Source organism: Lepisma saccharinum, chromosome 5 (genome assembly GCF_977018435.1).
Source record: "Lepisma saccharinum chromosome 5, izLepSacc3.1, whole genome shotgun sequence".
NCBI lineage: Eukaryota > Metazoa > Arthropoda > Insecta > Zygentoma > Lepismatidae > Lepisma > Lepisma saccharinum.
Window position 1 is genome coordinate 67,768,906 of NC_139233.1, and position 15,672 is coordinate 67,784,577.

The window sequence follows — 15,672 nt, forward strand, 5'->3', positions numbered from 1 at the left end:
GATGTTCATGCAACACCTTCAACATGCCAGCCTTCACCGTGCGTACGTACCTCTCTGCAAGCCCGTTGCTAGAACTGTGGTACGGCGGTATTGTGATGTGTTCGATTCCGAACTGCTGGCAAAAGGAACGGAACTTTAGGCTGATAAATGCCGGGCCATTATCCGAAACTATTGTTTGTGGAATTCAGAGAGTCGAGCATGACTGAAGAATCCAGCGTATGGTCTCCGGTGTATCTAAGGAAGATACTGGCCAGACATCTACCCAGCGACTATAAGCATCCACAAGTAATAGGAACTTTCTCCCAGCCAAGAAGAAATGGTCTACGTGGAGTCTTTGTCCTACAAATCTAGCTTCCGGCCACCTATTATCTGGACCTTTCTTGATCCTGGAACGTGTGGATTGGCATGTTTCACAAGTCTGGATACAATGTTGTATATCCCTTGTCATCTTGGGCCACCATGCTTGTGATCGTAAGGTCTCCATCATCGTCCTTTCCCCAGGGTGGTTCGAATGGAAGAGTTCCACAACCTTCGAGCGAAGCGACTGTGGGATGACTAACCTCCCCATCTACCACAGACATCCTGCCTCTAGCGAGAGAAGGTTTCGCCTTTCGTAGTAAGGGTAAATATTGGAATCCTTTATCCGTTGATTAAACCTTTTCGGCCAACCCCTTTTTACAAATATTGCAACTTCGGTTATCACTGGATCAGTGTTGGTGTGATCAGCGATCATCTGTAGAGAAATTGGCGCTTTGGTGCCTGTCATGCTGTAACACAATGTAGCTTCCTCATCTACTGGGTCTTCTGTGGGACAAGGTAACCTGCTGAGCATGTCCGCCACAGGTACACGTGATGATGTTACTACGTCGTAGTTAAATCCGGATAGAAATAGAGACCAACACAGTAGTCTGTTCGAAGCGTGCTTAGAGATTGACTTCCCTGGTGAAAATATGAACTTAATGGCACTAGCATCAGAGATTATTTCGAAATGAAGTCCTCTTAGGAAGTTTTCAAATTTCCTCACGCCAAATACTACACTTAATGCTTCTCTTTCTACCTGTGCATATCTTTTCTGCACATCACTAAGTGTAGATGATGCACATGCCACCGTAGCGAGCTCACCTTCTACACGATGGCATAATCGGGCGCCGCAACCGTATGGAGATCCATCGCATATCATCACAGTAGGTTTATTTGGATCGAATGGTATTGTGGGTTGCGCTTCTCGTAGTTCCTTTAGAATGTTCCTAAATTCTTTGGATGTTTCAGTAGTCCATTTCCACGAAACATCTTTCTTCAAGAGAGAAGTAAGATGTGGTATCTTTGAAGCGAGATTGTGTATAAATCTCCGATGGAAGTTTAACATGCCGATAAAAGATCTCAACTGTGAGATGTCCGACGGTTCTGGACAGTCCAATATCGCCTCTAGATTCTTACGGGAAGGACTAATGCCTTTCGAAGGTATGCAGTATCCCAAGTATTCGACTTCCGGAGATAGAAAGGTACAGGGGCTCACAATAAGGCATTATCGGGAGATCTATACATCAACAAAGAATCGGCCCATGCCAACAGAACAAAGAATAATGTATTTCAAAACTACTACTTGCGGGCTCACAGATTATGTAACAACCAAGCAGATTTTTGCGTAAAGAGATCGAAAGGGTAATGAAAATAGGAAAGAGGAACGGATACAGAGAAGAGGAGTTTAAGGGGAATTTAGGTAAAGCTAAGGTCACATACGGGAAAGAATTAGAAAGGAATAAAAGGAAGAAAAACAGAAAAGGAAAAGAAGAAGAAGTTAGAGACGAGGAGGGGGGAATATAAATATATAGGCATTCCATACTTTCCCGGAATATCGGAGAAAATTGAAAGACTTGTAAGAAGGTATAGTGTAAGGTGTGGGATGCGAGCTCCAAAAGCTTTAGAAAAGCATTTCACCGGGTATAAGAAAGATGGAAAAGAGGAAGAAATAAATGACGGAGGGATGAAAGGGGGGGGGGGTGTATGGAATAGTTTGCCAATGCGGCAAGGAATATGTGGGTCAAACAGGAAGAATCATGAATGTACTGTGGGGAGAGCATGACAAAGATAGAAGGGAGGGGGTTCCCAAGATGGGGCTCTCCGAACATATCCTTGACGAAGGCCACGTTATCGCCAAACGGAAAGTGCTTAGGGAAGAGGAAAAACCTATAAGAAGGAATGTATATGAAGGGTCGTATATATGTAAGGGAAGAGAGAATAAATTAAACAGAGACGATGGGAACATCGACGAGATGTGGGGGAAGATGTTCAAGAAGTGGGACGGGAAGGAATACGTAAAAATAGGTTTTAACGTAACCCTGGAAGTAGCATGCCAAGCTCAAATGGAAGAGGAATTCTCACTTGACTTCACGTGAACTGGAAAGGAGGAGGTGTGGGGGGAAAGACTGGAGGAGAAATAGAGGGGAGGCTCCCGAAACCTTGAAGTATTGCAATTGCAGAACACACGGGCCATGGCTATTTAGTTTTAAAGTTTCAAGGAGCAGTTTTTAATCAGGAAAACAGAGTGGTAATATGACGTGCACCTGTTACGGGTGTTAGGTTTTTAATGTTTTTAACCACACACACTTAACCAATACCATATCCTATACCTAATAAGAGGTCGACATGGTTATGAATTGTGGATAACCTAAAAGTGAACAGCCTGAAGAAGGGAGCAGTTGCATCCCGAAACGTCGTAGAAGCAACATAGATACTAGAAAACCGTAAGTTATTAATATATTTTTATTAGGTTCCTCTACTAGGCGAGAAACCGTGTGGTGAAAGATTTACATTCTTTTTAATAATATGAAGTCAGAAACTATAATTGCTCAACATATTAATAGAGAACAATACTCAAGTATGAGGAATAATTGAAGAGAATACTTGCGATTCGGCATTTTAAAATTGGAATCAGAGAAACTTTTGTGAGGTTGGAAACACTGCACTTGCTCGTGGTACACCTGGAGGAAATTGCTGTCAAGTTTTAACACAAAAGGACTTAATTATGAATAGTTTATGCAAATGAAATATAAGAACACCTTGCAAAGTGCTGTGCAATGAGCAAAAATTAAAGAATCTCACAATTTGCAGTGAAATTCTGTTCGTTGCATAGAAAAGTGGTAGCTTGAGCCATCATCAACACGTTTCAAAGCATTTGCTACAAGCGATGTTGTAGAGTATTGGTAAAGTATTTACCTCACAAACATCTTTTTTCCTAAGAATTAAGCGTCGCGGGTTCAAATCCGAAGTTCTCCAAAACATCAGACACATTGAGCATGGAGTTTAGTAATTAAGTTGAATGATTTTGTTTCAGAATGTTCACATAAAATAATTTGACGTAATACATTTGTGTTTGGCGTACACAAGATTATATCTTCTTTAATATTGTGACTAGTTTTATTTTAAAAGCACAGATTAAAGCAATAACAGAGGCTAGCACGGGAATCTCAAAGTAGCGTTCACACACCATATCTTAAGTTTGGGGTAGGAAAAATAAATTTATCACAATTAATTGTTTAATACATTGCCAAACTTGAAAATGATAGTTGTGCTTTTCCACTGACCATATATTCGTTTAATGACGAACTTGCTAAAAGGACCATGTCATGAAATTTAAATCTACAAGTTACGCTAGCAAATGCATTTAAAATTCACGAAACAACAAGGAAGGAGAAAAATAGGCCATAAAATTAAGTAAAATGTAAGAAGAAGGGCAAAAACTACTGAAAATGACATAAAAGCCAAAAGAAGGCTGACGAACGCAAATAAATATTCTTTTCTGGTTCTAGCTGAAGGCAAACTGACTGATATTCGGTTTAGCATTGTTGTGTAGGCTCAGAAAAGAAGATGATTCTTCATCAACTTCCGAGCCATAGTCAGCACATTCCTTGTTTGACCAAATACTCTGTTGACAACAATTTAGGTATTTTTCGATTCAAATTGATGAATGTTAGTGCCAGAAAGAAGAAACAATAGCTGCTGGAAACATTTGTCGATTTCAACACCGAATTATTTTTGCGAACATTCTGAAACAAAATCATTCAACTTAATTACTAAACTCCATGTTTAATGTATCTGATGTCATACTTACTTACAAAAAACAAAAAACAAAAAAAAAAAGGAAAAAAGGGGAAAAAATGGAGAGCTTCGGATTTGAACCCGTGACCCTTAATTCTTAGGAAAAATATATTTGTGAGGCGAGTACTTTACCAATACTCTACAACATCGCTTGTAGCAAATGATTTGAAACGTGTTGATGATTGCTCAAGCTACCACAAGCTACCGCAACGAACAGAATTTCACTGCAAATTGCGAGATTCTTTAATTTTTGCTCATTGCACAGCACTTTGCAAGGTGTTGTTATATTTCATTTGCATAAACTATTCGTAATTATGTCCTTTTGTGTTAAATCTTGACAGCGATTGACAGCAAAAAAAAAAAAAAAAAAGAACAACTAACTTTTCTTGTTAATTTTTATGTATTGTGGTTTTGTCATGCTTGACATTATAGTTCTGTTTTGTTTTTTTCTAAAAATAAGTTGTTCTTTGATTAGCCTAAAAGGATCTCAATGTTTATTTTCCTTATCCTTCTTAATTATTTGATATACAAAAAAAATCTTTACCTAAATTTGGTTCTTTTTCAATGACCTCTCCTTACAGTATGTCAGAAATGCACCTGTTACTATTTTTAACAAAATTACCACAGAACATATTCATAATAAGTAAGAAAGACCTTAGCAATTGCTGTTTATATCAGAATTATACAGGAGTGTGAGACTCCACGTCACTGTCTACGGCACAAAATGGGTCATCACCGGTTAAGGGTTAAATTGCACAGAATTTTTTCCTTTCAAAATAGATGTTGCACACTTCTATTCTCCTCAGATATCAAAAGTTAGTTGATTTAATGGCAGAAATAAAATCAGCATATAAGATCACATTAGGTTAAGCTCACCTCATCGTTGTTTTTGCCTTTGAATGCATATATGGCTTGCACAAGGAAAGGGCTATCGTTAGCCATATTGTTGACTTTATTCTTGCTTTTTGACATCCAAGTTGGCTTCTCTAAAACTTCTATGAAGATGAAAACGCATACTGTAAAACTACAACCTGTAAAGAAGGGACTTACATGATTGCAATGACACAGATATATAGAATATTATATGTACAAATAAATCATAAACATATTATTTCACTACCCCAGTGTATGGACAAGCTGATAACACTTTGAACAAAGCTGGTTCAAAACAAGAAACCATGGGACGAACCATGGTTAAAACTTAATTTTCTGCACAAACTAAATAATGATTCTGTGGTGATACTTGTAAAAAAATATTTTATTTGGCTATCTCTATACTGACAAATTGAGTATAATAGAATTATGATAATGAAATGCAAAAGAGAAAAAGAGCCTTTGACAAAATAAGTCCATTTTATGATTTTACAGGATAACCAGGATCAGACCTACAGCTTTAAGTGGGACTCAAATCACTAGCATCCTTACCCTGCTGAGGGTTGAGGACAGGAAGCCTTGACCACAGTTGGACTTGAGCCAAAAGAAAAAAAATAGTTGTGAAAAATGATTTTCATTTGCTACTGGTTTCTACAACCAGAGCCAGATTCAGATCATACAGACAAGAATCTCAACTCATAGGTCTCAACATACTTTTTTACATTTAGCATTTTGTATTCCTGTTTTCTCATTTTATCCTTATTCTCATAACCATTTTAATTTTTTTCTGTTTTAATTTTGGGACTCCAGAAGAATCCAGAAACAGATTTGAAACAAATATGAATTACAGACCAACACTTGCAAGTATAACTTTTATTATTTTTCACTTTTCTCTGTTTTCTTTCCTTTAAGATGTGTTTTACTCTATTTACATCACATTTCCTTGTTTGTGATACTGAAAGGTCACTTTTGATCGAATTGGTTTATGTTGAGTAGAACAATTCTTTGGGAAATATATCAGTCCACTAATTTTATCTTTAAAGCTCTAATAATTTCAGATACCAATGAACAGACAAATTGACACAAATATTGCACAAAGGTAAATTTCTCAGGTTTTGATGATCAGTGTCCTAAAATCATAATTTCATTATTAGGTTCTTGTTCTTGGATATCTATCATTGGGCACACTGTATGTCATACAGAATTCCAAAATTCAAAGTAGTGGTAATGATAGGCACTAGGAAGAGAATCATGTCAGTTAAAATACATATCTACAGTGCTCATTCTTTTTAAACTAAAAATTTCACAAAATAATGATCCTGTAACAATCAAGTACTATTTAGTAATTATATAATGCAAACAATAAAATAAATAATAAATAGCAAGTGAAAATGGTACGCAAAAAGTTCCCTTCTACTTTTTTGTCAGTAAATTATGTGTTCATTATGGAGTATGGAAGACTGTGCAATGAAAGACATAAGGGCCGAAGTATTAAAAGCTTCATATCCAATTCTTGACAGGTATCATTTTGTATTATATTTTAAACTGAAGGTCATTCCATAGTTTTAGGTACACAGTAAACAATGCCATTCTTGCTGACACACAACTCTGAAGATACAAAACACACTTAAATGAATGTCAAATATACTTAAAACTTTTTCAATAAACCTCAGACTTACCTAGCCTTGACTGTAACAACTACATTCCTGTACTGAAATTATTAAGGACACTTATCACTTTGGCAACTACAGAAAGAAAACTAAAGTTAAAAATGCTATGAGCAATGTCTATTGTAACAAACAATTTCAAAAGTTTGCATATGAAAACACCACTGAATAGCTTTCCAAAGGTGGCTATTTCTAGTCTGTTCATCAGATAGTTTAGTGAAGCTTGGAAATTCTTGGCACAATTCCTCTTGAACACAGGAGGAACTGGCCCTCAGCCAATCACAAGAACATCTGTTCCTCACCTGAAGAAAAAAAACAAAACACGGCAGCTGCTCTCCTCTTTTTGACATGAACCCATCCATGTAGTGTAATTCACAAACATCCCACTCGCCAAGTGATGTTGCTCTCTTCCCACACACATGCGTGCTCCAGCTTGTCACTAGTTAACTTCTTTGTGATGTCAGCAATGTGAAAGCCTTACAACTAATTTAGCATGTTGTACAGTAATTGGTACACAGTGTGTACTACACACACAAAAAATGTTACTGTAACAGACAAGTGATGCCTGTGTATTTATTCAATTAAATTCCATTTGTTGCCTCATACTTTCTTTGTGCTCTATGATCCAGTATCCAGTTGAATATAAAATTTAATAGCTCTGAAACTAGTAATATATTTTGCTAACATACTCATGCTTATACGTAAAGAGCACATAAATGTTTGGAACGAGTTTACAATACCGGACCACTCTCCAATTTCTATGAAATTTTGCCTACTCACTAATTGTGAACTCCTAATCACGAATCTGCATGTAATAATTGGCGGTCAAGTATGGAAATCGAGAAAAAAATGAAATAAACTATGTTTTCTTAATGTAACGTAACCCTACCATAAGAACAATAGCTCCACGGAAGATGCCATTTTCCCAACATGAAGAAATCAACAGGCAAGATAAGGTATAGTTCTCTTAGCTAAAATATTAATTTTTCTTTGTATTTATGCTAATGGAACCTAACCTAACAGGCCTAACCTAACCTCGTAGACATTCCTCGTCTGTCGTCAACAAGATTGTTGTGCGTAAAGGAAGACCATTAGCTAATTCATTGCGAAAGAAAGATGGATCCGAATTGCTGTGTATGGACAATCACCGTGGTAAATCGCAAGGTTATTTTACAAGTTGTACACGTAAATGTACAATTTTAACAAGTGACCGCCAAATATGAACTACAGATACGTCATCAGGACACCGAAATTAGTAAGTAGGCAAAATTTTATAGAAATTGGAGAGTGGTCCGGTATTGTAAACTCATGCCAAATGTTTTAGTAATTTGGAGTAGAGAAAATTTTCAGCAGAGATGCTGGAGGTGAAATTGCATGGTTCAATTACTCCCAACTGAAATACTGCATATATAGTTTCATCATTCATACACATGTTCTTGAATATGTCTTTGAAATTAAAAAAAAATAATCTAGGAACCACTCTGCCATGAAGGTTGGCACGGTATCAGACTACTCATGGAGAGTTAGGTGCACATTTTATCTTCTTTCAAGGTGCATATAATGCTTTTATTCAAATACACATAGATCCACCATGACATTTGAAACCCTAGCATGCGAGCAGTGGTACTAGTGTCGCTAGGGTAAGTTACGGGGAAGCTTGTAGTTCGCATATTTTCCGAGGTTTCAGAAAGCTTGGTGGATCTATATCACGAGATTCCCCTCCTTCTGCTTCTTGAGTTACGTTCTGTACATAGTAAGTGTTAAAATACGTGACACACACACTACATTTCCATCTGGTAGAAATATGGTAAAGTAAAAAAAGGTAGTTTCCCACGCAAATAGCACCATGCCATAAAGGCTCATTTAGGAGATGTGGGGGTAGGGCCCCACACATTCTCGACCTAGGCAACTTTTAGAGGTGATGTGATCAGTTCCATGCTCTGGCCACCTTCACACCCCAGGTACCCATTGATTTGAGGCTGGGTGAGCCCCAGAGCCACTTTAGGCAGGGACAAAACTGGAAAAATTGTGACCATATATCACCCACCCTGGGAATCGAACCCAAGTCGCCTGCATGGAAGTCAGACACCCTACTGACTAGACCACCGTCGCTCTAATGGGACAATAGCAGAGTTGCATTTCATGAAAATTTACAAAAATAAGGTTTATTACAGTATTAGAAATATCACAGTGATTTCTTCAGTCCCAGTATAAAGATTTAATAAACACTTCTGCTCATATTTTCATCTTCAGGGCAGTTATTTCTCATGAAAAACTACTAATAGTACTGAAGAAAGAGTGCAGAGAACGTAGTGATTACAAGCAGGAGGGAAACAAAGCACAGGTGAAACAAAAGTTGATGACTGAGGTACAGCGCCTTGAATAACGTATTGTGGAAAAAGGCACTGTTCGGGGCTCTCTGGCTAGTTCCACTCGAATATACCGCTAGAGGCGTTGGTGTTGGTACAGTTGAATGTCATTCTTCTGCTTATAATGGAAGTAAATGGAGTTTTCGCTGCAATGCCTGATTCTTTTACATTAAGCATTTCTATGAATGTGAAAATTGCTATGATATTTGGTACAGTGGTCACGAAGATATTAACAAACATTCTAGACAGTCGACCACGTCCTGTTATCGTTATACTTTAATTAATAATATGGGAGAAATAATATGTGCGGAATGCTCTTGGTAACTAAATTTTTGTGTATGAATTAGGTTCATTATTATCATCATCATCACCTTCATTTCATTTAAAAATATACACACTGTAGCATTTGTATTTTTGATATTTACTGTATCTTTTCTTCCGCTTTGAACTAATCGCAGCGATGATGATGATGATGATTGCATGAAACGACAAGGAAACTCACAAAACTTCCTTAGTGCCATCGACATGAGTGTAAGGAAACTTTCAGAACAATGGGACAAGCAACATGGGATGTTCACACTGATGCGACTAGTGACACAGACACTTCCAGACTGTAAAATAGCATTTATTGCGCACGAGGGTCCATGCAGCAAATAACACGTTCATATGGCGTATTCGCGTGCTACTTGTTACTTCGGTCTGAAAGCTCCTTAAAGGAAGGGTACTCAGACCGAAGCGACATGCCACAGGGGGAGTTCCCAACTAAGTGACAAGCAACATGGTGCCTTCAGTCGATTACGAAGCCTTTGCTGGTAATTGTGCGAACAACAGATCTAGGTGACACGATAAGTCACAGATGTCGCTTTGTCGCTTGTGTGTCGCTCAAACTGGGCCATTTCCTCAATAGCTTGCAACGTGTTGCCGTGGTTTGTCTTTCGCACATGCGCAATGCAACGAGTGTCTTGCTTTAGGGAGATTGTGCACTGAAGCGACAATTATAACACCATTAAGCCTTGTTTTCAAAGCGACGAGCAGTATGCGACACTTATTGCTTGAGGATTTCACCAACTGAACTCTGGCCTGTGCAGCACGTTATGCCGCAACGATGTGAAATGTTGCTCTTGATTGGCTCGTTTCCAAGCGACATGTGTCGCATGTCACTTTGGTATGAAATCCCCGTATCATTTGTCGCATGTCGCTTTGGTCTAAAATCTCCTTGAGGAAATGGTGCAGTCAGAGCTTGTGTCCCTACGGTTCGATAGGCTGCATTGATTGATTACCCACTGCTCGCTTCCAAGCGACACTTGTGGTTTGTCGTCTCGGTATGAAATATCTCTCAGGATATTATTTATATTCTAATAACATAGAAAAATAAACTCTAGTACACAATCCAACACCTGACATTCGGAATCACATTGCGATGTTTCTTCTTGGTCATGCATGCTATTTATTTATTAATTTTATTTTACTTTTCTTTCCATATTAATGCCATTTCGTGACTGCAAATCACTCCACAAATATAACTGTTTCCATCAATTCACGTACTGCCTTTCAAGACAAACAAATATACACAATATATTCCAAAAACTAACTAAGCCGCATTAGTTTCATAAGAAAATTAGCAGCCCTACTGATCACACTGCCACCTATGTTGTCATCCGTCTCAGGAACCAGTTCCTTGGGTCGTTTTCCACACTACGTTATTCAAGGCACTTTAACTGAAGCATTCACAAACATGGATATAGTCATGAAAATATGGGACAATCGACATCCTGGAAAGATTGCTATGAGATGGAGGACATATTACGTAAAACTGGAGGGCCCCTTAAAATCAGGGATACCTAGCAATACTGCCTCTTACAGTGTAAAGTGTAAAAGCCCCCCCCCCCCCCCGTACTTTTTACTAAGCTAAAGGCAAAAGATAGGAAGCTGCACACATGTCATGAAGGCATATAGGGGGAGTGAAGTTAGGGCACCACACTTTCTTGATCTCGGCCGAAAATGGGGGTTATATGATCAGCAACATGTCCTTAGCTGCCTTTAGGCCCCAGTGTTTCCTCCAGTTACTCACTTTATTCGATGCTGGGTGGGTGCCGGAGGCTGCTTGAACAGGTGGAAAAAATCCCGGTTCTCCCCTGCCGGGGATCTAACCTGAGTCTCTCGCATGGTAGTCAGACACCCTAACGACTGAGCTAACACAGCGTCCACCTCTTACAGTCACTATCTAATTCTATTCAATTTTACTAATATGAATGGCATGACATTTTCCCCTCCCTCCTCCACTCAATTAACCTTTAGTGGCCGGAGCCTCGTGTGAAGGTATTCCTGTTCTCGTGTGAAGGTATTCCTGTTGAAGACGAAACTTTTTCAAGTGTGTACTTGCTGCAAAGTACAAAAAAAAATCGTAGTTCGAGAACTAATTGTAGTAGAGAGATGAAATTGGTTTTGTTTTCTTTATAAGAGAGATAAACTTTATACATTGCGCCTCCCAATAATTAGTGTTAAAGGAAGAAGAAAGTCCCCCCCCAAAAAAAAGACCAAAGTAAATGAAATAATGTAGTATGTAGCGGTGGTACATTCCTACAACCATGCAAAGTTTCTTTGAAATCAGACTGATAGTTCTTGGCTAAAAAATAATTACATTGCACAAAGTGGTTGTGTTGCCAGGTTATGGAACAATTTCTGGAATTTCGCATCTAGTGTTGACCCTATGGATGCTGGCTGGACCAAATTTGGAGGGAAGCACAACAAAAGATCACTCTATGAGGATATGTAATGCATGTGCGCTGCAACTTTGGGGTGTGGGGGGTGGACCCTTCATTGACTGATTGATTCAGTTGGTGTTTTAAGTCCACTTTATGCACAGTAAGGCTAATCGGGACTGGACCTACAGTTTAAAGCGGAATCCGAACTACTATGTGCCTGCACTGGGTATCGAACTCGGGACCCTTTGATTACAAGGTGAAGACGCAACCACCATGCAATCGGAGAGGACCTTAGACTGGACCCTTAATTGTCGCAGATTAATTGCTGCCGCGTGCACTGCTGGTATATTGATCATCTGTCCTCAATAGTAATACTCTTTTTTGGTTTCGATCAAAACCATTCAGATGCTAAAGGTTAATGTGCAACTGAGTACATGGCAAACCACTTGGATTAATTGTCACATAGTAAGGTTTACAATGATATGACCAGAGAATATATTTATATGTACTAAAACGTGCTAGGTATGTAAATATATATTTAGTTATTTTAATCAGCAGGGTAAAATGTGGACTTACAATTTGAAAAATTACAATTTTCATTTAGCAAGTGGTTCAAAGGTAAAAAAGGTAAAGTGCTCCCCTGTGCTTAGCAGCATGCCATGAAGGTGTATAGGGGGTGTTCTTTCTTGTGTCATTTGACCCTAGGTGCCAGGGCCGCTCCCAATGTTGGAAAAGTTCCCAGATTTGAACAGGGCGGGGATTGAACCTGGATTCTCCAAGCTAAATTTTAAAAATGCATTAGGCTTATATGACATTAACATGTAATGCAAAACTCAAATACAAAATGTGATTTATTTTCCGTTTGCAAAACAATGGATTACCAAACTTTCCTTTAAGAGCTGAAATGTAAATCTCTTTCTATTGTCCCAAAAGATATATTTATATTGACAGAAACAGGCAAATTTAGCACATGCAAGAGGAGTAACATTAGTGGAGAGCTGCAACTGCTTCAGTAGCCCCTTGATATATCTGAATTGTTCCAAGTGCAGTGAATTTCCGAATTAACATTTTTGCCGGTACTACCAGAAAACGATGTTCCGTACCGTAGTCGTGCAGTTTATTGGGAAGAGTGACAATTTTCCTGAGGTCCTTCTCTCTCTAAGGCAGCTGGGGAGCACTTTCGCCAATTTAGCTCTTTTGGCTGTAAACTGTGGCACCTGCCCCCTGCCACACTATGATACCATCACTGGCTCCGGCCCAGAAAGACCAACTTTTGTCATGAGTATACATTTTGCACGTGACGTGATATTGTTCCATTGGCTGCATCACCCCACCTCCTTTCAGCTACCCAGCTATTTTTTATATAGCACCGTGGCTGATGTGAAGACGCCAATATTGTAATCTGGGAATCCTTTATTTTCGATTTCATACGACCAATTGTGGATTATTGAGATTGGTTATGCCGCCAGATCTAGATGGTGAAAACTAAGAATAAATTGTTAATACTTTAAAGTTAACGGTAATTGTATGGTATTGGCGGTGAACTTTTGTAAGGACATGGCTTGACATTTTAAATCCGTTTAATGATGTCATTTTCTTTTTTTTATTTGATTTGATTTGAAATTAACCCTTTATTAAATTTGTTTTTACAGCAGTGCATTTTGTAGACTCCGGAAACATTCAAAATCTGGCTTTAAGTAAGTTATGGTTTCTGAAACATGTGTTTTTCACATCATCTTGTCGTGCTGACCACACATCATTCCTTAACTGTTAACAGCATTCATTGAACTTACACACACGTACAGTGATCCGCAAAATAACACTGACTTTAGCATGATATGGAAATATGTATTTATGCATTTATTTATATTAGGACTGAGCTGATACTGATGTATTCCCACTGATACAATTGTTTTTGAGTCGAGCTAGGCCAAGAGCAACATTTGTCCTTTTCGAAAGTTCATTTAACCTTCTTTTGTGACATATTGGAAGAAGTTCCGCATGTAGTTCTTCCGTGAAATACTGGACAAGCCCCAACCCTCCTGGGAAGCAGATGATTGACAAGATCAAAGGAATGGGCCAAGTGAAAGCTGTGACCAAACTTCTCGAAGGCATGTAACTACTTGGTAAAGGCTGTGTGGAAATAAAATAAATCATTCATTTCCAATTCCTGCTAGCAAACTCATGAGGTAAGGAAGATGGACATTTTAAAACCAGCATTACTACCATGCTGGGCTGTTTCCAGGCTAGATGAATGTGGAGTTCTTGGGAAAGATGGGTGAAGGTCACTGTGGAATTCATTTCGTTTTATCTGCATTGAAGCAGGGAGAGAGGGTTGTGGATTCAACAATTTCTTCTTGTACTCTTCCCTTCTGTGTAAGTCTCTTATGTGAATGTTGATATAGGTCGATACAGCAGTGACTTGTTTATTTTGCAAATGACAAGAGAATGATGAACAGCATAGCATAAGAGGTGTTGTTTTAACAGCTGTATTTGCTTATATGTTTACGTAGCTTTTCTCCCTCTCCAGGTTAACCCAAATGGCAAGAATGAATAGTGTTTACATGAAACTGAAGTCGTCCTCCGTGGCCGTGTAGTCTAAGGCACTATGCTTTGGGCTCCGACTGCGGGACGGCATGGGTTCGAGTCTGCCTGGGTTCAGTCTCAGGGTTTTCGGCCTGTGAATAGGACCGGTGGCAAACCACCATCGAGTAATTCCATGTCCAATCAACAAAGAAAAAATAAATTTTGGAATTTGATGTCATGGATTTTTTTTGGCATACACATTTATTATAATCTGAAATATAGAAAACTTTTTTTTATTATTTTTCATATTGCCGGTTTTTGAGTTATTGAATTTCGAAAAGTGACAAAATTGCCCAAAAACTGCTCACCGCTGAGATCTGTTTCAACTACAGGGCTGGGCATGGTCTCATTTTAAAGCTTATGAAGAGGGCTTTCATTTGATATACAACATGCTTGGTTTCTTGTGAAAAACAAATTTTGAAAGTTGTTTCAGAAGTTTATTTTACAATTTCCAAAAGATGAAATTTTCAAAAAATTTACACATATTGGTATTGAAGGTTCAGTCAAAAATTTCAAGGTGGGATCTCTTTGGTATCATATGAAAAGTGAATTCCTTTCAAGACCATGCGATGATTTAAGTTAACATATTTTACATACCTAACCACATTATGCATAAATGCAGAAGCATACATACCAACTTCATCACTCCAGCTATCATTGGTTTAACATTTTGATGAGTGGTACAAACACATACAGTGTGGGTATGTACCAGGTATTTAGTTTTAAAAAGTCTGAATATTTCTCTCCAATTTTCCAGAATCAAATATTTCTCTCCAATTTTCCAGAATCAATCTTTTTTGAATGTGGATACGTTTACCATCTGTGTCGCACAGAAACCCAACTTCATCACTGCAGTATCTTTAATAATGAGGCTGTTTCTTCTGGTAAAGTTTTTCCAGGTCTGGGGTCAAGTGAGGACAAAATTCCCTTCTCTTCGACTTAAAACACCAAATCAATCCATCAATCAATCAATCTTTGATGAGTTTTTTTGTTTTCCTTGCTATGTAATTACTAACACCAAACTCCTTTTCAATTTTTCCACATGACCAACTTTTAGGCAAAATAGACAAAATCATGAATATTTCACTTTTATTTGCAGTTTTAATTTTTTTTACGTTGCTCAAAAATTTCGGATTCTGAATTGCTACAGTGGCATTCTTCTTCATCTTTATCACCTTCTGCATTAAAAAGGGATTGGGTATAAGTATTTCTTATTTTATTTTAAATTTTCTCTGCAATACCTTTTCAAACTCTTCAGTTTCTTCTTACTCACTGGAGACTCACCAAGAGAGATCAAAGAGGCATTCAAGTAGCTGAACCCTGTACCAACATACACATATTCTAAATCTTGGTTACTGCAACTTGGACAAGCAT

General features: G+C 38.2%; 1 protein-coding gene across 4 annotated transcripts in view; it reads right to left on the bottom strand.

The window, feature by feature from the left end:
• RtGEF (Rho-type guanine nucleotide exchange factor) overlaps window positions 1-6,768 on the bottom strand; it is a 52,398-nt gene extending 45,630 nt beyond the window's left edge. Inside the window, exons 1-2 of one of the 4 annotated variants that reach the window (XM_083122613.1) lie at window positions 6,651-6,761; window positions 4,975-5,129 (exon numbers count right to left, since the gene is read on the bottom strand). In XM_083122613.1, coding sequence (XP_082978739.1) covers window positions 4,975-5,070 — 96 coding nt within the window. In that variant the 5' untranslated portion in view covers window positions 5,071-5,129; window positions 6,651-6,761. Of the gene's footprint in view, window positions 1-4,974; window positions 5,130-6,650 lie in introns of all 4 variants that reach the window. The other 3 variants (XM_083122612.1, XM_083122615.1, XM_083122614.1) reach the window with 3 other exon arrangements.
• Window positions 6,769-15,672: the final 8,904 nt, after the last annotated feature.